The following is a 26,307-nucleotide window of genomic DNA, read 5'->3' as shown; positions in this document are numbered from 1 at the left end:
TTCAAGGAGAACAAGCTGAATTCTCTTCCCTGGCACACCAGCAGTATTGTTCTGCAACTCCCAGTGAATTATGCTGTTCAAATCCTTTAAAAATCTTGAGGTTTCCATGGTGTCACTAAAAGGCATCATTTGAAGGGAATGTCATTGCTCTTGCACAAATGAGGGTAGAAATTATTCAGAGAATTTTCATTTTTACCATCTTTTATGACAAGTAAAAAAAACACCCCAAAACAATAAAGGGCTCACTTGAATGCGGTGACCCCAGACTGTGTCTGTGGCAGTAGCAGCTAGAGAAATTATCTTTTAGTCTGCATACTGAGCGTGTCAGAAAGAAAGACACAAGGGTTGCTGAATTACATACACCATGCTGCTGCTATTTCTGCTGCAGTGCAGAATGATGCTTTCAGATGTGAGCCCCAAAGTGAGGTGGTCCTGGTCTGGGGCACACTGGACTTATGTTCAGGTAGCACTAAACCCAAGTGCCATGCTACCTCCCCCTTGGGACAGCTGAGTGTGGCTCTATTTTCAGGATATGAATGCACTGGTCCTCTACAGGTTGGCACTGAACCTCATAGATAAGATAACAAGGAAAGTGCCACTCCGTCCCATGTAGCTAAACTGGGGATTACAGTCAGCAGGCCTCTGTATCCAGCACAGCTCCTTGGAAAACCTGTAAATTCACCCATTTTCTTTTCCAGGGATGCCTGGAAGGCATCACTGGTGAAGACAGTGGCTGTCTTGACTAGTTTAATTAGTACTTACACACAGTAATTCTACTAAATATAGCACCTGTCTGCTAATCTACAACCCAGCTGGAGGGCATTGGATATCAAAGGAAGAGAGAAAGTAATTGCTCTGGCCTTGGGGATTAAATGTTAAAATTATGATAGAGAATTTAGTCAATAGATACGTTTTTCCCCCCTCTCAGGAAAAGAATAAATAAATTTAATTTGTTACAATTTCCTGGAAAACAACCAGGGTGTTGAATATCTGCATGCCTTGTACACCCAGTAGAATATGTGATATTATTGAATAATTTTCAGATCAAGTCCCAGGCAGGATTTTACAGACTGATCCTATTAATTAGTACTTATTAGTTATCTGGAAGTAAGAGCAAGGGGTTTTTTGCACATGGACTCTGGTGGAGAGCCAAGGGCTTTCAGCACATTGTCTATTCCCACGCTGTATAGAGGGACTGAAAGTTCACTGCCATAATGTCCTTATGAGCAGGAGGGTAAACATCTTCTTCCGTCACTATCAGGAAGGACATACGGTTAAATAGTTGAATGTTATTTTTCACATTCTCTCCAGAGACTCTTAAAAACTTGTTCTCTCCAGGCCTGGAGGAGTAGAGAGTCCTGATACCCTCAGAGGGATTTCAGGCAGATCACCTCTCCCCAGGATATCGGCAGAGTCTTAGTAACACAGACCAAACAAGGTCCCCAAGGCTTGCTCTGGTTCCTCTCACCCCTCCCTAAAAAGTGACGACATGAAGAAAAAAGAAAGTGAAAGAAGAGAAAAATAAGTAAAAAGCTGGAAGAGGTCACCACATCTGTGCTCAACAAGGCTCTTCTCTCCTTGCTGCGTCCTCTCCTCCTGCACTGTGTCCCTGGTTGAGAGGATGCGGCCCCTTTTGTCCCTGCAGGTCTGAGGTGAGGCAAAAGGGCCCCGGACCCATCCAGCTCTCCTGCTGCCTGGTGGGAGCACTCATCTGGCCCAGGGGAGGAGGATGCAGTGGGAGCCCTGCTTTGCCAGGGCTTAGTTTTGCAGACTCTTACCCAAGTCTCACTGAGCCAAGACACAAGGGATGAGGGGTGTTACCTCACTTTGCCATCTAGGTCTTTTTGGGGTTCACTTTGGAAGGAACCAGAGAAGTCAATCCAGTACAACTGATAGTTAAGGGACAGGATTTTTCTACCTCACCACGTCCTAGACCTTGACAAAAATTACAGTTCATGTGTCAAAATAATTCATACCAGCTGAAAATTGCAGATTTAAAAAAACCAAACAAAACAAAACATGTTTTCCTTAAAATCCTGCAACCCTACACTGTTTTTTCTGTTTAAAGAATACAAAAGAAAAGTATATATTTTAAGGTTAGCCATGCTAATGTGGCTGACTGAAAAGGAAGAGTGTGGATAAGCATGCAACAATGGATGTAAGGCACATAGTTTTGTGTGCTCTCCATTGCCCTCTGGAATGTTCAGAGCTGTCCCTTGGCTGCAGAGGTATGCTAGGCTCCTACCTTCAGGCATCTATATTAGATGCTGGAAAGGTGAGGAAGATTGGATGTTGCTCAAAATGTCCCCCACCACTAGTGACTACAAATACCAGTTGCCTGATTGGGGTTTTGAGGTACTTCATCAGCCATAATTTATAACTTGCTACATCTACAGTTCTGGAAAACGTAGTTTTTCTCTCTGTTTGCCCTGGTTTGGCTCTTTTCCAACAGTGATTCCACTATGCAGAAACCAGTGACAGCAGATTTTGTTTCTCTAACTACAGATTTCAGGTGCAAACTACACGTAACTAGATGCCCAGAAAAACCTTTTACATTGCTTTTGTTCCCTCTTTTGGTGAGAAAAAAAAAAAAAAAAAAAAAAAAAAAAAAAGCTTGAGACAAATTCTGGAAAGTTGGGCTTTTGTATATCCCCACAAAACAGATGAGATTCTTCAAAGTGAACAAAGAAAGTCAGTGATATGTTTTCTCAATTCCAGGAAGAAAAATGAAAATGGTAAAGTCCTGATGGAGGACTTTTACATTTCACATAGAGATGAAGCACTACACTTTATCTTGGGGGGAAAAAAAAAAAAAAAAAAAAAAAGTTTGCACTGCTATTGTGCTGCACAAGATGAAAATACATCCTTAAGTGGAGATGTAGATTTTAAACTCTATTCAGCTGCTTTGTGTGCAAGCACACTGTGACCCTGGTGTTTCAGAGTTGCAACAAATACTCAGCCTCATTTGTTTAAAATGAGATAATGGAAATCATGGCTCTTAAAACCATAAGGGAAGTTTCAGAAATAAAAATAAAAAATAAAATAAAATAAAATAAAAGGACTAAACTGTGGTGGGCAAAATTACAGCACTTTCTAATAAGGTACAAGCAGTTCTGTGCCTGCTGTATGTGGGTAACAGCATGATTGCTCCTGAAGCATTCACTGGATTATAGAAAGTGGTTACAGGATCTGTATTATTCCTGCTAAAGCTAAGACTTACCAATTATTGAGAATAATATTATGATGCAGCTTCTGAGATGGCAACCTGCAGCCACTCAGTCAGGCTGTCAGAGAAGCCTGTGAGTCGGGAACTTGGCACATGAGGAAACTGTTTCAAAAAGTGTTTACCCAGGGGATACTCTTGAAAATGTTGATAAAATCTGAAAACAGAACTGAATTAAATGTTTAAAGGAGAGGCTACACTTTGGGACATGAAATGTAAAGTGTTACACAGTTTGTTCCCCACTATGCAGTAAAACTGCCTGCCAGCAACAAAGAGTTCACTCTCTGAAAACTTTGTTGCACTGTACTTGATGTGGGAGGTTGAAGGAGGTTCAGAAGTTCAGTAAAGATCCCAAAATGTACAGTCAAATTAGTGGTACAGTCCTTATACCCCCATCCCAGAAGAGCTTAAATTTCCCTGTGATGTTGGACTGGATTCAAAAAAGAAGTTTCAAGTACTGTGGACTTCATCAAAACTGTGTCAGAAACCCTGCAAGGAACAGACATGTTAATAAAAGAAAGTGACTCACTTGCTCACCTTAGCAATCTGATGGATCAAATCCACCAGAAGAGTCTGAATCTGAGGAACTCAGAATTTTCTTCCCTCTGAGGAACTGGAAAATTTCCAGGAAAACGCATATAGAAAAGGAGAACCCAAATACCCAAACTTTACAGAGTAAATGTCTAAATTCACCTCCTCCCAGAGACTATGTGTAATGTACAGTATCCAATCAAAATCCAATTAGGGGCTCTTCAAAGCTATTTTAAAACCTGACAACGTCACAACACCAATCACATTGGCAATGCAAGATATGCTACAGATGTACGGGTTGGATTTCAACGCCGCACAACTGGTGACTCAGCTTTGCCGGTTGCAAGCCAGCTATCAGTTTGCAGAAGGTCACTGAGGTCTATTCCAAAATATTTTTTTGTTCAGCCAAACCAAATGCTGGCTGTTTTGCAAAAAGGTGAAGCTGACACTAATGTTTTCCATGATAGTAGCAGCCAACCCTAAAAATGGGAGGAGTACAGATGCCTAGTATCAGTCACAGCTCAGGAGTCTGTACCTCATGCAATGAAATGTCTGATCTAAAGCTCACAGGAGTTTTAGGTAAATTCACTTAAAACAGCAGTCTCTGAACTTCATCCAACTTGGACTCTGTGTTTTTAAAAGAAGTAATTATTAGCTTTGTACTATTTCTACTTTGTCCACTTCTAATAAAGTGAGAAAAAGAAACTTTGTCCTAAACTTACAACTTACTATCTGCAATCTTCCTTTTTTAGTACAGGCTAATGCTCATTAAGCACTGCGCTAATTTGCTCTGAGGTCTTGAAGAGGAGGGTAAGACAGTTCATTCCCACCAGAGTGAACAACATACTTTGCATCTACGTTCACTAACTGGATAAAAGTTTGTCCTCAAATCTGAAAACAATGAAAGGATGGGTTTAAGTATCTAAGAAGACGACTTTAAAATAACTGACTCCAGGAGCATTTTCCCATAGCAACATGCTTTTAAAAATAATTGAGAGAGGTTAAGAGAGAATTGCGTAATTATACAAATACATCTTCATCTCCTACTGCTGGGTTCTTAATCACACAAGTATGCTGCAGAGGAGAATCTCAACTGGGCACCAGGTAGTCACCTGCTCCAAGTGAGTTTATGAAAATAGCCAGTAAGATGTCTAGTCTGAATAACTGTTTGACACGGATTAAGGAGATCACGAGTAGGTCAAACACCACTGTGACACTAGTTTAGCAGTCTCCCTCCTGCCTAAAGCCAAGGAATAGTGTTAAAGCTAATAACCGTAGGGAGCCTTTTGTCAAAATCCAAATGGCTGGGAACATTTGATCCCTATGGAAAGGACCCAGAGGTAAGAAATGTCCTGCCTAATGTAGTTGGCAGGACAGCTGAGCTGCACAACACAGGAGGCTTTTGCCAAGGTAGATTTTGGCTCACTGCCTATCTCATTCCAAACAACCATGAAACTGGTGGAAGCCTTTGATATTCTCCCATGACATGGTCACAAGTGTGAACAATTTACAACGCCTGCAGCCACTGGTACAGACTTCTTTATTTTTTAAATGCTAACTGATTTAAACTCCTTACCCAGTTGATGTCTCTCTGAGGAAGATGGCTGAACCTCTGGCACATCTGAAAAGAATGTTTTCTTGAAAAGAAACACAAGTTTGCCAGCAAAACCCAGCCTCCTCCTTGCTGATTGAGGCCATTGGTATTGCCTGTTCTGCTGGCTGACCATCCACAGACCAGCTGATTAGGTAGGGGGAAGAAGGGAAAAGCCACAGCAAAAGCTGCTCATCCATGATCCTCTGTTCTTTTACCTCGTAATCACAAATGCAAGCCTTGTACCGATGAGTGTCTAATTTCCCTTTCCCCCATCATACTATACCAGGTTTGTTTTTTCACAATATTTTTTTACATTTGCTCTTCTCCGGGTTTTTTTTAAGCCTGCTTTCTCTTTTTTAAAGCCAAACTTCCCTAAACCAGGTGTTTATTCCCAGCTGACTCCTCCCTTGTAGCACTTACTCTTGATCCAGATGTAACCTCTCATTCTCTGGCTGCTGGGGGCAGCTTTTCCCTCCTAGCAAACAATTTTTTAACAATGTCTCCAGCTGCAGAGGAACTTGAGTTTTCTGACTGTCTTCTGTATTTACAGATTCCTCAGATACAGCATCCTCACTGGGCAGCAGAGGAAAAAAAAAAAAAAGGCTGGGGCAAGACTGCAGTGGGTCATTTGGTGCAGGGTACTTGCTATGGCTGGCACCTCTCACCTTTCCTTGAATATGCTGGACATGTACTGAGCAAACATCCTGGTAAGCTGCATGTGCCAGCCAGATCCTACTGGTCCAGAGCAAAACTAGCTGGAATTTCACCCTTTATTTCAGATGCAGCAGGTCCTGGGGCTCTAGTGGCATAAAATACAGAGCCCTTTGGATTTCAGAAGTCCATGGACTCCTTGATTTTAGGTTGCATAAGTTCAGGCTAAAAGACATTGCAAAGGAAGTCCTTGGTATTCCCAGGGTAGAAGCTAGCAGCACAAGACATTACTAGTGTCCTGGAAAGGGAGCTCTGACCTTTGTGGAGTAAGGTATAAATCGGTGGTTATGCCTGGAAGGACAAAGTCTGCCAGGCTCACTGCACTGCAGAGCTGTATTTGCACAAGCTGGCTTGGGTTCTGGGTAACTACAAATTCTTTAACTCTAGCAGTGCGAGCCTCTTATCTCTCAAATCTTCAAATGTTGTCAGAAAACAAAACAAAAATATTAAATCTTGTCTTATGATTTTTTCCCAACCTCTTTCTTTCCCTTTTGTTCTTAAAGCCATTATTTGTTTCATAACAATTTTCTTAAGCAAAATCAACATGTTCTTTTTCCAACTTGAACTAGTTAATGCTCTTTTTTCTCTCTTAAACCATACGTGCTTGGTCATGCTTGTTTTGTATGTGGAGAATAGAAAATATGCTCCTCTCCTTGCAGGTTTTGAAAGGGTTTATTCAGAAGAACTATGAGCTGAGCTGTGAGCCACTGGTGCAGGTGCCCCCTGTGGATGGGTGGTAGGAGATTATCCAGGGCTGCATTTGTGCAGATGAAATGTAGCAAGGTCTGTGCAGGGTATCACAGTAATTCCCAACTGTGATGAATAGAAAGAATGGAATGGAATGGAATGGAATGGAATGGAATGGAATGGAATAGAATAGAATAGAATAGAATAGAATAGAATAGAATAGAATAGAATAGAATAGAATAGAATAGAATAGAATAGAATAGATGGAAGGGATCTACAATGACCATCTAGTCCAAGAGCAAGCAAGACTTGCAGGGTGTAAGCAGCAGCGAGTGCCAGGTAACATGTGAATAGGTGGATGGATATATGCCAACATCATGTGGCTACATGTCACGGTTTAATTAAGACTTTGCCCCTTCTCAGCCTCTCCACAGGTAACATCCAGTTTGGACCTGTGTTGAAGAACAGAAGAGGCTCCAGTCTCACTGCTGTACCTTGGAGATTGCTCCCAGCCCTTATAAGCACGGACTCACAGCAAAACCATCTGGACACTAGGTGAGTCTGAGCTTGCATATACAATATAGTAGCAGGCATGGAAAGAAACACTCCCCATCAAGCATGTCTCTTATCCAGGTGTAAAGAAAAAAAAAAATCAAAGGGAAATATTTCCTGTGCAAATAAGGTTCTTGATTATAGGTTCCATTTTTATTAAATATTCCAGATAGGTCCTGCAAGATTGGAACCTGGTGATTCATACATTTGAGGCAATTAGGCTTTCAGTTGCCATCCTTACATTTGTTTGGTTACTTTCTGTAGCATATACACGTGCTTGCACAGTTAGTCTTCGTTCAAGGTGTAATTTACGTGTCTGAAGACTGCACTCTGAGTCACTGAGTTCCCTCAGGGTGTCCTGAATCCTTTCTTCTGATAATCCTTAAGGAATATCCTAGGTGCTGTTTGGTTTTTGCTTTCCCTTTAGAAATGGAATTATACAGTAAAAGTGACAGTAAGCATCTGCATGTAGCAAGTTGTGATTCCCATAATAGGTGAAAATGCACACACGTTGCTCCTGAACTAAGTATGACTATTCCAGTCTCAGTATTTCTGTTAAGAATCTGTCAGCAGCCTTAGAAAAGGATGCAGAAAATATATACATGTATTTGCACTAGTGATTTTTCATCATCAGATGCTCAGCTACCATCTTATGACCAAAGGAACATAAAATGAATGCTGTTAGAGACTTTCATCTTTTGAAGCAGGAATCCAGCTCAAAGCCTGTTTAATTTAATAGAATTGTTCATTTAATTTAATTTATCTAATTCTAGTATTTGAAGATCTGTTTAAAATTTTAAAAAAGCCACTGGACTGACTTAATTCCTACTTGTTTTCACTATATTCCATTAAGGCATTCAAACAATCTGTGTCCAAAAAATATGCACACTGTAAAATTTGTCTTGTGTAAGCACTCATTTGGTTTTCTCATTGTTTTAATATATACACACAGAAAAAAGCCCTACATTAAAACACCATGAAGAATGCAAAATGAAGCACTTGAAAGTCAGAAATTACACAAGGTGAAATAGCTTGTGTAAATCTAATTTGACCTCTCTGTGTGTTCACATAATGTCTATGTGTTATACATACATGCATATATATATAAAGTGTATATAATATTTGTGTATGTAGAGTGAGAAAAGCCTTTAATTACGTGGCTACCTACTGTTTTTTCCACAGAGTGCTTGCCTTATTCAGTGAACAGGATAGACCTGCTTCACATGTGGGTCACCTTACTGTGAAGAAAGCCGTTCCCTATAGAATGCTGCCTCGTTAATTGTAGAGGTAGGTGAATCACAAATGAGGTGGAAGCCTGGAAGAAGAATTAAGGGGTGCCACTGCTTTTCCAGAGAACCAGATTCATAACTTAGAAAGTCAACTGGCTGCTGACAGGTATAGATGTATCTGAGTGAGCTCCTGAATTCCCCTCAAGGAGAATTATCAGGGCAAGGTTATGCAATTTAAGTTGCCGGTCTGAGTGAACTTCATTGATTTGTCCTGCTGTAAAGCAGGGGGTGCATGCAGGAATTGCTATGCAGGCAGATTCGAAGGAGAACAAATTTCTAGCTAGCAAATGGTTACATCCAAGCAGCTAGTGGATGTAGATTCTTCTGGCGGCACAGCTGTATCTGGAAGATAATATCTGCTCACAACCTGGACCAAGCTAAGGTGGAACTAGCTTGACTTTATCTTTTTTACTGTACAGTCACTAACAGTGTACATCAGTACCATTGTCTTAATTAACCAAATTCATAACATTTATTTTTTTTTTAAATGGTAGTAACAAAGTTTATTTTCCTTAAATTCAGGTTAACTGGCTCTAATTATCTTACCTAGTTTTAATTCTTTATTAATACAATGCTGCATCGGTTGCTCCGTCATTTTGCCCAGGAGCGATGTCAGGGTTCTGTCTCTTCCTCGAAGCACCGTATAATGTTATTCCAGTTGCATTTGTCTCATTTTGCGAGTGCATGCCTTGAGAGTCTGGAATCTGATTTACAAAAGCACTGCACATTCACAGTTGCCAACAGGAGCTGTGCTTTGAAAATACAAAATGCTGCACCATGCGTGAGAGTGCTAAATTGCTGGGAGCTGCAAGTACCCAAAACTTCATGGCTTTCTTACCTGCCTCTGAATTTCCCAATATGAAAAGAAGGTAATAAACTTTCCCCTTATGGAGACACTGTGAAAATAAATGCATTAATATTTGTAAAACTCCCAGATACTTCATAGGGGAGAATTATAAAAAATCTCATGAGGACATTAATCATTAGTTCTTGAGAACAGGTGTTGAAAATAGTGCATTAAATAAGTCATGGGGCTCCATACTGAAGAAGTCGAAAACAAAATATTAAATTGCTCCTCACTGAGACCCAGATTCTAAAAGGTATTATAAGTGCCTAAATCTTGCTGAGAGCCAGAGCTTCTTAAGTCGTCATCTTTCTTTTTTTTCTCTCTCTTTTTTTTTTTTTTTTAATTTATTGAATAAGACATGAGATCTGCAAGAAAAATCGTACGTAATCATGTCATTATAGGTTGCTTCATAATGCATTGTTAATTAAAGGTTGCATCAGAATTCATGTACAGAAGATTTGGGCCACACATAACATTGCCTGAGCAATCTTAGTTACAGCATTTACCAACATCAGATTGCTTGATTTTGCAACATCTGTGATCTTTTCCAATAATTAGTGTGCAAATAATTTTCTCTGTTTTTAGGATAATAAACAAAGCCACCCACATTCCCCATCATGCTCATATCCCTAGCAGGTGGGGGATGGGAATCCTTTCCTTGCTTCATCCTTCCCTGTATGGGGTACAGACTTCTGTCAGCAGAGTAAATGACACAAGTAATAGGTTGTCATCTTCTATTTGAATCAGCATCAGAGAGGGACAGAACATTTTCCCAGTGAGTTTCACTAATCTTTGCTGACATTGGAAGAATGGTAAAAGTCAGGTGTCTGTGGTTCAATCAGGATCAGAGGAGAGCACATTGAAATAAGTATAGGCTTTTTTGCCGGTTTCCCAAGTGGCTTAGCCCCTTTTAACATTTTTAACTCATTCCTCTTTCTTTCTTTTTCTCTTGCCTCACAACCAGTTCTCGCAGTACTCACCTGGCCCTCCTGAGTTGAAAAATCCCTGGGTAAAGGGAAAATCATCTGGATAAAGTCCTGCACATCCTGATCTGACCCCATATGTGATCTTGCTTCAAGAGGAGGTGGGACCAGAGACCTTCTGATCCCTTCCAACTTGATTTATCATGTGATCCTATGAAGATATGGTGCTTTTCTCCATTATCTAAATAGTCTGCATTCCAAGAGGTGATTTTATTAATCAGTATTTGTACTGAGGCTTTGGTTTATTGCATTGTCATGATTTCATGGCTACAGTGCAGGATTCCTTTAGACAAAAAAGGCAACCAAGCATACATCCCATAAAACAATAAAATATAACTAGGGTTGTCATTATGTAGAATGGGGTTGTTACAAATTCCACATAAACCAGGAATTTATGCCAAGAGCTCTTCAGAGTACTGTGGCTGGCCTTCCAAGAATCTGGAAACATTAACACTAATGCTAAGGAAGCTTGATTTTATTTTTTTTCCCCCTCCTTTCTGTAAACATGGTGATATTTCTCTGGGTCCTGGCTTCAAATCCTCAGAGCTGTGGCAGGGTGCTGACAGACAGGGTGCTTGTTCTGCAGCGGGATGCTTGCTCTGCAACAGGGCGAAGTTCACTGTTTCCACTACTGTTGTATTGTCCCAGTTCTGAGGACACTCACTCTGAGTTACATCAGGCACCAAACTGCTCCTGTCAGAGGACACCAAGACATCTTTTCTGCTCCTCCTCCCCAAACTGTAGAGGACCCAGGTTATAACGGTAGGCAATTTCTTTAATGTAACTCAGTGAATGTAGAAAAAAATAAGCCAAAAGACATTGGTTCATTCTCCTTTTGAATGAAACTTATCTTTTAAATGGTATCTTTTTGTGCTCTAGCAAAGAGACACCCCAAAGGTCCTATGTCTTCTCTCTGAGGTCAGAGAGGCACTGTTGGAGAAACCATGCTTGATCACAAAATGCAGTATCTCGTGAAGCCTTGCACAGGAGAGAGAGGCTTGCCTCTGTAATCTTAAATTCAGCATTTACTCATGTGTAGGCTCCACCATGTAGCAGGAATATTCCTTTCAAAGCTTTTGCATTTCCTCATTCAAGCCAAAATCAACTTTCACAAGAATATGCAAAGGCATTTCTGCTATTTCAAAGACATTTTTTCCATGAAGTTTTTCCTTAGTAGTACTTATTTCATCAAAAATTTATTTAACTCCTGGAAATGTGTTTTCTTTCCTTTTTTGTCCTCAACCTTCCTGTACTCAGAAACAGTCTCTCAAGGATTGCTGTTTCAAGAGCAGGAGAACTTCTACTATGTAAAAATACATAACACTCAGGAATGTGCTATCTTTGAAATTTTTCAGTTCCAAACAAAATCTCAGGATGCAGGAGCAGCCCAAAAGAGGTGTTTGGGATGAAAAATATTTGGTCAGCTTGAGTAAGGGTTGACAGCTCTCATTACGGGCTTTTCATTGTACTGTATGACTTTATTCTGTTTCTACAAGATCTACTCATTCACAATACGCCTACTTCCTTCTCTAAGGGCTCTTTTTTTCTCTCCCATCTCTTCCAAATTTTCAATTCTTTGCTTTCTTCAGTCAAATTTCTCTTTCCTCAAAACTTCTGCTCGAGACTCAGTTCCCAAAGTCCTCTTCCCGTCTTCATTTTTCCCTGCCAACTCCAGGCCATGCCAAGGGGAACCTTAGTGGGAAAGGACAGCAAGTGGTAGCTGGGAGTTTCTAGAAGACATGTCCCAAACAATGCCATCACAGAAGAAATCTAGGAAGGGAAGTAACCAAACAGGCTAAATCGTGAGCTCACAAAAAGGAAACACAGAGAAAGTAGGTCAGGTTTCCACGGGATAAGTGCAGAAGTGCTGCCTAGCAAGAGCAGATGGGGACAAACACAAAACAGCCAATACAACAAATAAAACTTAACTGGCAAGAGCATCGCAAGTAACAAGAAATCGTTCAGTAAGTACATCAGTGGTAAGAGGAAGTCAAAAGAAAGTGGATTACTCATCGGAGAGAGAAAGCTATTGACTGATGCTGAGAAGGCTCAGAGTAGGCCTTTTTTGCACCAGTCTCAGTTGAAAGAGGTCACTTGTGATATTGACATAATACATATTAATGACCAGGGAATAAGGTTTCAGCCCAGAATGGGACAGAACCAGTCACAAGAGTACTTAAATAACTTAGAGGTATTGAAACCAACAGGCTGGCTGGACTTCACACAAGGGTGTTGAAGGAAATGGCTCAAACAGCGTTGGAAACACTAGCATTTATCTCTGAGGACTTGGGGAAGATGGCCAAGGACCATGCTGATAGAAAAAGACAAAACTGGTGCCTATCTTTAACAAGGGAATTAAAAAACCAAACAGTAAATAAATAGACCAACCAGACATTTTTTTTCCCCGGAAAGTACCTAGTACGAACAGACGTATTATTTGTAAACAGATAGAAGGAAACAATGAGATAAGCAACTATTAACATGGACTTGTCAACAAGAAATTGGGACAAGCTGGCCAAATTTCCTTTGGTGATAGAGGAGCAGACCTTGTTATGGAAGAAAGGAGCAAGGACCGTAATCATCTGTGCCTTGGTTAGGCTCTGCACATAAATGAGGGAGGTCAGTTTATGTGAAAAATTCGGTCAGTGGGTAAAAAACTGTGGAAACGGCAGTTGTCGGTGGTTTACTGGCAAACAGGTGGATTATAGATGCAACTCCAGAGGCGTCTGTCCTGGGACATTTCATTAGTGGCCTTCAGAGATGGCATTGATCAGGGACAAACTGCAAGTACATTGGTGGATGAGATAAGAATTCAAAATAATCCTAAAAAATTGCTTGGAAAACACAGAATGTGACTGAAAAGCAGGAAGAGGAGCTGTTTCTGCAGGCGGGGCTAACGCCCTGCACACATGGAGGCTGGGGCACCGCTCAGTGCGTGCTGCAGGCAGCAGCTGAGGGGAAACCAGAGGAGAGCTGGGGCAATCACTGGGTGGCCGAGGAGACAGGAGGAGAGGCGGACAAATTGCAGCTGGTTGTCATAAAGAAAACATGGTGTGGGGACACGATAACAGCCATCAGATATAAAAGGGCACTGCAATACAGGAAGAGAAAGAGGGGACTTTCCTGGGCTGGGAGCATCAGGTTCACGTTTCAGCAAGGAATATGCAGGTCAGACGGGAGGATGAAGTGCCGGCCGGGGAGGCTGCTGGGGTACTGGGGATCCCTCAGAGCGGGACAGAGGGAAGCTCTGCAAAAGGGATCCAGAGCCACCAGTCGGTAGGAAACCTTTTTGGTGTCCTATGAGAGAAAAGGAGCTAAAGGGTGGAAGATCTAAGGAGTTAATGGCGTACAGTAACTCGCTTGCAGAGACCAGATCACATAAATGAAAATCCAGCAGCAACTTGCTCTCCCATTTACGGTCAGTAGTGACACCAGTCCTTTTCTAATGCACACAAGTACTTTCTGCTCACTAGCCATGTTCATGTGTACAAGCATATATTGATCTGTTGTCTCTCCTTTCTTCCAAAGGAAAAAATAACCGCACAGCTCCGTAATGCACGGGCTACGCTCCACTATGAAAATAGTCTGAGGCACTTGCACGCTGAAGTAAATTTAGCTTAAGGCAAAAATAACCTTCACAAATTTGATCCGTCTATTTTACAATTCATGTCAGGTGTTGGTACGATCATTAGTTTTTTCCTAAGGGCGCACTAATTTGACAGCCTGACCGAAACGGTGCGGGTACACCTCCTCCCACAGCTCTAGGTCTCGGCGTTGCCCCCCACCCCGACTTTCGGGTCTTGCCTCCCGGTCTGTGCCCGCTCCGGCCCCCCCTTCAGCCGCTCGGCCCCGCCAGCGGCCGCTGCGCTGCATTATTCAAGGGGAGACCCTGTAAATAATGGGTATGGAAACGAGCGCGCCCGTAGAGCGGGAGCCCTCACCCCGCCCTCCCCGGTGCGCAGCGCAGCGCGGCCGCGGGGCGGCGCGGAGCCCACGCGGAGCCGCCCCGCGCCCTGCCCTCCCCTCCCCGCCCCGCGGCGCCGTCCCGCCCCCGGCGGCGGCGGCGGGTCCCTGCGGGGGGGCCGGGCCGGGCCGGGCCGGCGGCGCGGCGGGAGCAGGTGCGGCCGCCCGGCACCGCGGAGGCGGAGCAGCGCGGAGCGGGGCGGCGGGGCCGGGCCGGCAGGTGGGGGCTGCCGGGAGGCGGAGGGCCGGGAGCCGGCCGGGCTGCTCGCCCGCCTCCGGAGGGGCGGCACGGCGCGGAGCGGGGTGCGGCGGGAGGCGCACGGCGGTGCCCGCAGCCCGGGCCGCGGAGGGGCCGGCGGGGCCCCGCGCTGCGGAGACAGATGTGCGGGACGGGAGGCTGCGAGGGGCCGGCGGGGGGGTGCTGGGGGCTGCCGCCGCCGCTGCCGCGGCTGGGGGGGGACCCTTAGCTGTGCGGGAAGCGGGGAAGCCGCGTCGGGAGCTGTTATTTTCTTCTCCTCCTTCCTTTGCCTTCCCTCTCCTCCTCCCTCCTCCTCCTCCTCCTCCTCCTCACCAAAACCCGGAGAGGAGGCGTGTTCGTAGAGCCTTGCTGCACCGGTTTTGCTTGGTTTGTTGTTGCAGGGTTTGGTTCGCAGGCTGGTTGGTTTATTCTTTTTTTTTCCTTCTCCCCCCCCCCCTTCTCCCTCCCTCTCCTTTGGCCCATTGCATGCTCGGATCCGGCTGGATCCTTCCTTTTATTTTCGGCGGTGCCTCTCGGAGGGGGGAAGGGAGAGCTGGGATGAGTGCAGCCTGACGCACAGGCGAGGGGAGGGGGGGCATCACCGGCAGCTGCAGCGGTTCGTGGCCGCAGGGTGCGGGTGAGGAAGGGAGCGAGCGAGGGGCTCGCTCGGTGTCTCCCCCTTTCTTCGCCCCTCTCCTTCCTCCCTCCCCCTCTCCCTCCCGTCCTCCCTCCCTCCCCCAGCCGCCTCCTGCCGGGTCCGGCGGGGAGCGTGTGTGCAGTCTATTACGTTGCAAGGTGTGCGTGCGTGGAGGGGAGGACTGGCGAGGGAGCCGGGGCTGCCCCAGCGCCCCCCCACCCCTATGTGAGCCCCCCCGGGCGGCTGGATGGCGATAGACCGGCGCCGCGAGGCGGGCGGCGGGGGCCGGCCGCTGCCGGAGGAGAACGGCTCGGTGCCGGGCGCCGGGGCGGGGGGCGCCAACGCCGCCGCCCCCCCGGGGCCGCCCCCCGCCAACGCCGCCGGGGCCGAGATCCAGGCGGTACCGGTGCCGGTGCAGACGCCCGCCGCCGCCTGCAGCCCGCTGCTCCTCGACTACGACGGCTCGGTGCTGCCCTTCCTCGGGGGGCTGGGCGGCGGGTACCAGCGGACCCTGGTGCTGCTCACCTGGGTCCCGGCCCTCTTCATCGGCTTCAGCAAGTTCTCGGACTCCTTCCTCCTGGACCAGCCCGACTTCTGGTGCCGGGAGGCGGACGGCCAGGGCAACTGGAGCGGGTCCCTGGCGCCGGGCCACGCCAACCGCAGCGGCAACGGCAGCATCTTCCCCCCGCCCGGGCTGCCAACCCCCGCGGGGGGCAACGGCAGCGAGTGCGACTGCCACGAGTGGCACTACCGCATCAGAGCCGGCCTCGTCCAAAACGTCGTGAGCAAGGTGAGAAAGGCGGCTTCCCCCGGCCCCCCTCCCCGTCCGGCCCTCACCGAACCCCTCAGCGCGACCCCAGCCCCGCTCACCGCACGCTTTTCCTAACACAAGACGAGCAGCTGGACACGATGCGGATCTGTCAGTGTGTGCCGCAGCTGTGTCGGCCAGGCGCCCCGTGGGTTACCCTGCCATTGGGAGTACATCCCGCATCCCCGTAATCCTTTCCCTCCCCGGGTGTCGTGATGTGTGTCTGTCCGATGGGTTTGTACCGGGCCGTTGGTTGCGGCGCTGAGCTGCAAAGTTATGTCTGGAAACGGGATCCTCGGCCCACCTTTGGGATCCCAGCGATGGCAGTTGTCCTGCTGTCTTGGGACGCGGGCGTCTGTGGGAAAGACGCTGCGGGCGAGTGTCACCAGCTAGTGAGGGGACAGGGTTGTGGAGAAGGCTCCAGTTGGGGTATCGCTCGTCTTTGCTCAACTGTACTAAAGCAGCCCTACAAACAAAAAGCCAGGTTGGTTTTTTGGGGAAGCTGGTGAGGTGGTCACTGTGAGGATGAAAAAAAGACAAAGTTCTGCTGAATTATTATTGTTTGTGCTTATTCCCTTGATAACTGGTTTGGTAGAGCAGTAAAAGAAGAAACATCTCACACAAGTTGTTGTACTCTAGAGGCAGAAAGTGCGTGCCTGCTCTGTTTTGTGTTTCCTGATGTAATGGCTAAGGTGGAAAATTTCTGAGGAGGGCTGCGCCGCTTTCTGCTCTTACTTCATATTTGCTGAGTAGTGCGTGCAAAAAAATGCCTCGCCTTTTCACCCGAAAGCTCCTGCTTGTTTATGGTGGCAGCCCTGCAAAAGCCCTGCCAGCTGTGGATGGGCCTCGTTGGTATTAAAAGGCAAACTAGAGCTCTTGGAAATGTAAAATGAAACTGCTACACCAAGAAAGTAGTTCCCTTAACCTCAAGACACCCCTTCCCTAAAATCGGCAAAAATTTCTTCCTGCTTGGGAGCAGTGGTTTGGATTAATTGAGTTTATCTGGTTGGGAGAAAAACGCAGCAATAATCAGATGACTGTCATGATTGTGCTTCGTATTGAGTCACTGAAAATAATTTGGATTTTTGTGTCCCTTGAAAGCGTGTGCAGTGGGGAAAAAGCAGGTAAAGCAAGTCCCTCAAAACCTTGAACCCTGAGTGGACTGAAAAAAGAAAAAAAAAAAAAGTAACCCAACTACACTCTTTTCATGAGAAAATCAGGCACATGGTGGGGTTGAATGGTTTGTGATGTAGAAGTGCATAATGAAATTTGACATTTAAGTGAGGCTGATTTTCTTCTGTTTATAACAAGAGACTGAGCTATTCATGCGCTTTAGGGTTTAACACTGATGCTTAACCATGAAAAAAAAAATCTTGAAATATTTCTTTTTAGCGTAAACTGTAAAAAAAAATTTTTTAAATGTTTGAATCTTTTGAAGGTCATCATCAAGTTGGCCACAAAAGGTCGAGGGAGAGTTAGTTTGCTATCTTGCATGCTTCTTTAAAAATAATAAGAAAAGTGTTCTTTAGAGGAACTTGTGGTAAAGGGCAGATCAATTTTAAGGGATAAACAAACATCTGTGGTCCCCGCTGTCTTGTTTTCTATTAGAAAGAATAATAATCATCTTTTGAGACTATGGGTTTTTCCAGCATGGAGTTTTTATTTTTGTTGTATGCTTGCTTCTAAAAACTTGGCAGCTTTTTCGCTTTGATTTGTAATCCTGTGTAATTATAATTAGGTTGTTTTCTCGGGGTCAGGATTCCTCCTTAGTTTGTGCTTTGGTTTTGTTTGGGGGGTTTTCTGGGTGGGTGTGCTGTCTTTTTTTATCCTACTGAAGAAAGAGAGGAAAAACCCAGGCAGAACACTGGTGGGGCTTCATCTGGACTTCCTTTCTTATAAACCTCCAGGAGCTCTGACACTCTGGGAGCAATTCTTGTAACTGCTGACTCCTCTTACGTGTATCCCACCATCCTTTGTGAGAAGGAGCTGCCCTGGATGAATTCAGAAGACTGGATGTTCAGAACTCCCTTAACTCCTCTCAAAAATACATTTGTTTCTGTAATGTATTATGCAATGTTCTCATCTTTCTAAATAGAGTTTTATTAAATCTTAGTCTAATATACGCTCATTTGTGTAGTAGCCAGGGGTTATATTGAAATATCATAAAGAGAGCCAAAAGTATATTAATAAAAAATGCACTTTTGTTTGGCCAGTAAATCCCCTTGTTCTCATCTTCAGTGGTCAGAGCTAATTGCTGCTGGATGCTCCATCATTGCTTTGTCTTCAGAAATGACAAAACAGTTGTGGTTATTTAACATGAATCATAGTTCCTGCTCTCCATTTTTCTTGATGTACGTGCACGTGAGATGTCACTGTCCCCTATTCCTTGGGAGCAGACAGCTGTCCTTAAACTGCTTTAAGTTTCACTGTCTCCACAGCCTCTCTCCTAATGGTACCCTTCATCAGATGTTGTCTCTCTGCCCAGGCTTTCTCAGCTCTCCCTTCCCCAGTGCCTATTTTCTCTCAGCCTGTGTCATGCTTGGGATTGATGGAGTGGAGACCTTGCTGTTTCCAGCCCTGCTCTGTGCTTTGCCCCGCTTCTCTTTAAGACATTGCTGGAGCCAGGGGTGGCCTTGCACCTTCCTTGAAGATTGGCATTGCCACGCTAGGCGCTGCCATTATCCTGACCTCGGTGACTGAGTCACTGGGAACGCTGCTTTTTATAGTGCTGCCAGTCATTAGAACTGGAAATGGTAATAAAGGACGTACTGCTTATTATTTAACACTGTTGAAATACATATAGTGAAGAGGTCAGATGCATAATTTAACCACAGGGATTCCAGTGGCCATATTAAATCACCCATCTGAGCTAATGTCCTGACTCAGTACATAAATCTTAGACTTTAGCTTGGTTTGTACGTAAATATCTTCCTTTAGGACAATTCACTTGTAAAGCTTTTCCACTGCTAAATGCTTCTTTGAGGATTTTCATCTCTTCGTTATCACGCTGCTATGAGCAGAGTACATGTGTATTGTCTGAGAGAAGCATCCTGAACTAGCCTTCAGGCAAAAGGCTAGTAAAAAAAAAAAAAAAAACAAAAACAAAAAACCACCAACCTGTCATTTAAACGGTCCATGTATCTCGCCACTGTTCAAAGGAAAGATGCTGGGAAATACTCTTCTTTTTTGCCATGGGGACACCTGAGGTCTCATTTTACACATCTGCAAAGTGATCCTTCAGGTAAATTATTAACATTAATGCAGTAAGTAACATAATGAGAGCTAAACCTATGTAGCTGTGAAGCCTAGCAGGAAGTTGGAGCGTGTACTCAGCAAGGACTTTTCTAACTGTCTTGTTAACTTCTTTAGTGCCTGGATCTTCTGACTTGGATCTGCAAAGCCAGCTGTAGTCTTGGGGCAAAGTTTTCATGGAAGCCCTTAGTTACAGAACTGACGGGTTTTGGGTTTTTCCCTCTATTACTAGGATGACCTGTCTGCTGTGTTCAATTGCATTACATGGGGGGGTTGGTTGTTGTTCTGAATGCTAATTTGTATAATGGACACCAAAAGCTGACAATGGGCAAGGACTGAGGCTTGATTAAATTGCAACGGTTGATAGCACAGCATCCCTCCATGCACACCCGCAGCGTTCCAGATCGTCCCACCTCTTGGGGGTGGCGTAGAGGGAAGTGGTTAGTTGAAGGCTGCGTTTTAATCACCCAGAGCAATTATGTAATAATATTTCATGTCTAGTCAGAAGGGAATTCCTGTTGTGGCTGCTTTTTTGCTCCAGATGCCTTGTTTTGCTGCAGTGCTGTTCTCTTGGCTCTCAACTTCCCACTTGATTTGGGTTGAGTCATCTTCTTTCCCAAGTAACATGCCATCATTTTACCTATTTGCCACTGGTTTGATCGTTCTTGTGCCAATTTGGCTGAACCTCTAGCATATTGTCCCCTCCAAAAAAGCAGAACTTAATTCAGAGGAGCTAAATGGTTTGGGGGCAGTGCTGCCATACAGTGAACACTGGGCAGTGCTGTCTTGGTATGAACTTGGATCAGTTCAAGGTGTGATGTAATGCTCTTTGCTCTTACAAGGGGAGATGTCTGTGCCCTACCAGCCTTTCGTCCTCTTGCTTTTATGGCAGTTCTGGCACTTTTTCTAGATGCGGTTTCAGCTGATGCAGCTTCCTAACCTGGTGGAAAACTTTCTCTTTTAAATACATTTTTTAAATTATTTTTTTAATGGGTTTTCTCTTGGGTTAATAAAGCAAGATGGTTCTGTGCAGTGACACCTGCCCTAGGCTGTGGTGTTTTCTCATGGGATTATTGCAGGTATCTGCAAGTAGCCAGAAATGGTACAGCAAACAAATCTGTGTGTGATAATAGTGATGATAAATTTGGCATGGCTTGTGGTGCTTCTTGGGGTAGCAGACAGGTGTGCATTTCAAGTGGACTTTCACAGTTTCAGGATCTGACAATGTCCTTAAAAAAATAAGAGCTATGCCACCCTTACCTCCTCCCAATTTTTGCCTGGAGTCTCGCTCATTTCTGCCTATCCTCCAGTTGGCTGGTCTCTGCAAAGAGACTTCAGAAACGCTGATGCTGCTTTTTTTTTTTTTTTTTTTTCCCCCCCCCCCTGCAACTGACAGGATTTGTCTTGTCAGTGTTGGTTGCTGGCTGACTGGCTTCTACCTAGTCCCAAATCAATGAAAATTTTGAGTTATTGTACCCAGTGCAGTAGTTGAGTCAAAAGCGGCAAGATCGAAGCTAGTATATCACCCATGCCCTTGCTTACCTTGTACAGATTGAAGGGGGCATAGGGACCTGCAAGGCAGATACTTGCAATGGGCAGAAAGACTATTCTAAATTTCTTTCAGACGAAGCTTTGAAATTACTCTCTGTTCCTAAAGGGAGCTGAAGGGGTCAACAAGTCCCTGTGGTCAGAGGTATCCAGAAATACTGGCAGAACACGGCAAACTTGTATTTTTTTTATGGCTTCCTCAGCTATGGGAGAGATCCCAAACTTCTCCACACACACACACTTCCCTCTGCAAGTTAGCTGATAAACAGCGGTTGCTGGTCTGAGAAATCTGCTGGTTAAAGAGGGAAGTCTGCAGGCTTGAGAAATCTGCTGGTTAAAGAGGGAGCAAGGAGAGCCAATGGCCTGTCCTGCTGCAGCTGCTCTGGGGCTTGCCCCTACATGCAGAATGTGCTGATGGAGTCTTCCCGGTTATCAGGGTGCTGGTGAACAACACCCTAAAACAACGGGGTGAGTTTCTCACTGAGTGGTGTGAAGAAAGGGGATGGCTGTTTTGGGAACAGTACCTGCAGTTTCCTGGTGGTGAAGAACTGTCCTCTGCCTGCCTGCAAACAGAAAATTACCTAATGTTTGAGATAACCAAGTATGATATCACCAGACTACAAATACTTGTTTAGTGAGCCTAGATACTATTTATTTGGAGGGTGCGTTATGTATGTGGCAAAAATTTCTGAAGCCATCGGTCTAGAAAACAGACTGGGCTAAGCCCAGTACCGACATCAGAACTCAGGTTTTCTATCTGTTATGGATTTTATTTTTTTTTTTCACTAGATGGAATGTGTGTAGAGTTAATGCTTAGTATCACTCTTAAGATAAAGCGTCTCGGATAGAGGAATCTGATTTCAGACTACCATAAATAGTTTGTAGCATTGGTAGAACTAACAGTGATCCTCTAGGAAGGTGATTCTGTATTGAAATATCTTTAAGTCATTCTCAGCTTTCCAAGACTTGCTATTGAGCCTTTCATATTCCTCATTTTCTGTGGGTATGTCAAACAACTGCTTTTTTTTTTTTTTTTTTTTCCTGGATGGATGTGATGTTTGAAATCGTTGGGGTTTTGTTTGTTTTTGTTTCCACTCCCTGATACATCCTGTATCTCAGTCATTTAGTTTAAATATACTGACACTGCCCATGCTTTGGCAGACGTTGTAGGCTATGGTGTATATTTACCAGCTGTTCAGGCAGTCTAAAACCAAATTTCTAAAGTGCACTAACAGTTTTACTTCTTGCTCTGGCTACAAGAGTGTGAATAGAAAAGATGACCTCATGTTTTTCTTAAAGCGTTTGTCAAAGAGGAGAAACTGGCACTTATGAAGGCATCTAATTTGAAGCCAGTTCTGATGGTAACATTGAGATGAGGATTACGGGCCAGCCGAACATGAAAGTGTTCATTATTTTTAATGAAATAACATCTGGAATACTACGAGACTTACGGTTTTCCTTAACCTAAAAACTTTTGGCCATACTAATGGTGCAAAGTCTTAAATTAAAGCTTTCCAAATGAATTCCAGAGAGCTGCTAAATTTAGAAAATGCCAGAAGGGATCCAGTGCTTTTGTGCACCTTGTCTTCTGTTTTCACTGTCAGCTTATTTGTTTCTGACTGGATTCCCTTCTGTGCTACCTGGCATCTGTGGTTGGGTCAGCTGCCCTCACTCACTCCCTTTCATACTCCTTCCACCTCCTCTTCTGCAGCACGGTCTGGATGGTGCTGGGTTACCCATGAGTAACTGTGGAATTAGTTGGGCTGAGATCTTGCTGTAGAAGAAAGGAATGGGGTTTGCTATAGATGATGTGTAGAAGAGCAGAGAACCCTGTCATGGGAAGATGCTGCAGCTTTGCAGCAGTGCTGAGTGTTCGATTCTTGCACTGAATTCTCTCAGAGGAACTTCTCTTGGGCTCGATCACCTCAACTCCGAAATGAAATTTGTGCTTAGCTCTCATAATGTAACTTATTTTTATACTTTTTTTCCAGTTGACTTTTGATAGCAAGTGACCCTGTGTGCACTTCGGATTCCCTTTTAAAGTCAGGGGGAAGGAAGGGAACTGAAGGAGGAAGAAAAGAGGTTCAAGCCCCTTCCAGAACATGTCATAGGGTGTGTTGCAGAGATATCCAGGAAAAAACAGTGTTGGCGTCAGATACCGGAGCCGTGCTGACCCATGCCCAGTGCAGGTGCCACAGAGCCTGCCATGCCGCCAGCCCATAAAACACAGCAGGCGGCAATGATTAACATGCATGTTGTATAGCTCCTGGTGATCTGGGCCACGTCATATCTGCTGGGAGCTCACTGTGGGTCTGTGCCTATTCCCACGCGACGGGAGATGGATTGGCAGCTGGCCACAGTGCTTGCCTCTGGTGCTACTGGCAATCACATTTGGGGCAGAAACTCCTGCCTGCCCTGTGCGCTGATGAGGCGAGGGCAAACGTGCTCAGAGGATGATGGGCTGGATGGGACTGGCTTCTGTGGAGAAAACTTCTTTTTCTTCTCTCTTTTTTTTTAATCTCCTCCCTAGAAGGAAAATTCAATGTGTGTAGTACATTGTTAGGCTTTTTTATTTTGTTAGGATTTTTATTTTGTTTTAATTTGGGAAAGACCCAAATGCCAGTTGTTCTGCTGAAGCACAAGAATAAAAAACTAAATGAGTGAATATGTCCTGATACTCATTTCTGGGATGCCTGTCTAAATCCACAAGTAGCAAAGCTGGGAGAATCAGGAGTGCTGCTTGTGAGGCGCAGGGAAGCGGTACGTTCGCCTTGTCCAACAACATGTGATCTATAGTTACTCTTGCGCACTGTTTTCAGAGCAGGGTGGTCTGGTTCCCTGGAAAAGGTTTTTCAGCTCCAGACAGTTGTGGAAGAATTCATTTTGGCTCAACTACCCTCTCCCTGTTACTCTGCAGCACTCTGGAGCTGTGCAGGTCTCCTTCTGGCCTCCAGACCAAAGTCCACGAAAGTGTAGGCAATGTCGCAATGTCCACCCTACAAATATTAAAGATAGGGAATGTAAATCAAACCATCAGACCTTTCCCCTGCTCTGTCTCCCAGGGCTGTGTAAGACATTGTCTGCTTGAACAATACAAGCTTGACGGACCAGTTTCATATTTTGGTTTGTAAAACAAGTGGAAAATTTTTCTCCTTAATATTAAAGTCTTTTTTCCCACTCTCCTTTTCCCTTTCTTATTGCCTGAGCTGTAATAGCTGTAGTCCTCAAATGATGAGAGGGCAGGGTCACGGCAGCAATAATTGCATGTCAAAACTAAGGTGTCTGATCTTTTCATCTATGGTGACTTTGAGCAAGTATTTCTCACAAGCAATGGCTTCCTCCTCTTGTCTGCTCCTTCCCCCTTCTCCATTTGAGAGTTTCATGCCACTTTTGACACTTTCAAGCTCTTTCCCCCCTACTTTTAAAAAGGCCCAATAAGGTAGTAAATTAGGTCTTCATATGAGCCCTCTCAAGGCTGCAAACATGTGATGTTTTATGCATGGTTTTGGCAGCCTGAAAAATATCAGTTCTCAAAGTGTTAACTTGTTTTCCATAATCAGTTGATAGCGAATGTTAATATTTAACCAAAATATTGGGGTTTTTTTAAATGCCTTATATTTACAGGGCCTAGACCTGTTCTAAATAAAGATTTGTAAACTAGTTTAACTTTTTATTTAGTTTGATTGCAAAGTCAGTCCCAGCAGCATGTACCTTGTTCAGAATAAAGGTTGTTGTCAGCTGAGAACTGAGGGGTGACACTCGAAAACCCATTTCATGTGTGTCTCAGTTTTAGTGATGGGTGTTGTTGCTCCTGGTCTTTTCATGCAACTGGAGGGAGGCAAACAGTTACAGGTCTTATAGCAAAGAATATGTTTAAAATTAAAGTCAGTTTTTTGACAGGATCCTAATGATGTTGGAATATGTGTAGAAAAGATACTTAATTGCAGCACAGAGATGTAAAAGAGAGATGGAAACATCCCGTTCCTGCTCTCTGGAAAATTATAGAGTTTGTGAAAGCTGCAAGCAAGATTTTGTATCTCCCAACTGTTTGATGTTAGATGACATTGTAGAGTTGGAAAAAGCAAAGCAGATTGCATCAGCTGAGAAACTAGTTAGTTGACTAATGTGGGAAGGGCGAAGGCTGGAGAAGATCAGAATGCCTCAGAATAAAGGGAACTCCTGCTACTGAAAATAAAAGTAGTAGTGGTGAAGCGGGTGGGATATGGATGCTACTAAAATTGATTTAATCATATTGAGTGTTCAGAAGACTGTCATATGATTAACAAATCATATTTTAATTGTTAGCATATTACTGATGATTATTTACTTAGCAAACTTCCTTATTCCCTCTCCCAGTGGGGAAAAGAAACAGGTCTGTGATGAGAACAAGGTTGGGAACAGAAGAGCTAATTGCTCCTGATTAAAGTGGGAAGTTGAAGAGTAGATGAAACTTTTCCAGTTTTTCGGTGCTTCAGATGGCATCTCTATCTTGAGACACTGTGCTCGGTAGATAACTTGGAGGGTCTTTTCTGCTTATGGCATAGACTAAAGAATAATTTAGTGCAGAGTGTTCCATTTAAAGTCTTTTTCGGGCTGGTGTACTGGCTCTGAAATGAAGTAGATTTGTGTCCTTCTGCATATTTGAAGTTCTGGGCTTGTTTTATGATTGCAGAGTTGTTTAAGGCATCTCACCACACTGGGGAGATGGCTCTTACAGGTGAGCCATGACTGAAAGGCATTAGGTATGACGCAGAGCATGCAGATGTGCGTGGTGCAGCTTGGCTGGCAGCCTGGTGCTGCCTCGGTGGGTGCAGACAGGCGATGCTGCAGTAACGCATCTGCTGTCAGCATCACCTTTCTGCTGCTGTGGCTGGGGAGGGGGGGAACGGGGCCACACACATACTGGGTGCAAATGGGGCAGCATTGCCCTGTTGGGCTTAGTGGGGACAGCCCGGTTAATAAGCTCAGGATAACAAATGTAGGAGGCAGTGTATCTCTGCCTTTCTGATTGTAAGCAGCTTGACGCAACCTGTGACTTAAGTGGCCCATCTTCATGACAGAGCTGAAGTTTACAAACCAGGAGGAAGTGCTGTTTTATGTATTGGTGTTCACACAGTGATGTGTGGCAGCGTGGCACCAAGCCTGTGTACTTTAAGTCTGAAATATCAGACTTCAAAAATATACACTTCAAAAATTAATGTGGAAGTTTCACAACGAAGTCATGCATATCAGAAGATGCGGTTTTGAAGGATGTATTTCAGCAACTTTAACTATGTTAAACTTCAGAATCTATTATGGAAATTTGTGAAGTCCATAGTTGTGCAGTCCTGTACTGCTTTGCAGGGATGGAAACTGTTTTTGTAGGTACGTGAAACTGCTTTCATACAACACTGCACAATCTAATTATATCTTTCTTGGAAGACTGCTAAGCACGTGTCCTCTAG

General features: G+C 44.4%; 1 protein-coding gene across 2 annotated transcripts in view; it reads left to right on the top strand.

Annotated features, from left to right (window-relative positions):
• The first annotated feature begins 14,858 nt into the window (after positions 1–14,858).
• The window catches only part of SLC22A23 (solute carrier family 22 member 23), a 116,421-nt gene continuing 104,972 nt past the window's right edge, over positions 14,859–26,307 (top strand). For both annotated transcript variants that reach the window (XM_074899615.1, XM_074899614.1), the window contains exon 1: positions 14,859–16,045. In XM_074899615.1, coding sequence (XP_074755716.1) covers positions 15,503–16,045 — 543 coding nt within the window. In that variant the 5' untranslated portion in view covers positions 14,859–15,502. The remainder of the gene's footprint in view (positions 16,046–26,307) is intronic.

The sequence above is a fragment of the Athene noctua genome, chromosome 2, assembly GCF_965140245.1.
Source record: "Athene noctua chromosome 2, bAthNoc1.hap1.1, whole genome shotgun sequence".
Lineage (NCBI taxonomy): Eukaryota > Metazoa > Chordata > Aves > Strigiformes > Strigidae > Athene > Athene noctua.
The sequence above is the reverse complement of the archived record's forward strand: the minus strand, read 5'-3'. Positions and strand labels throughout refer to the sequence as shown.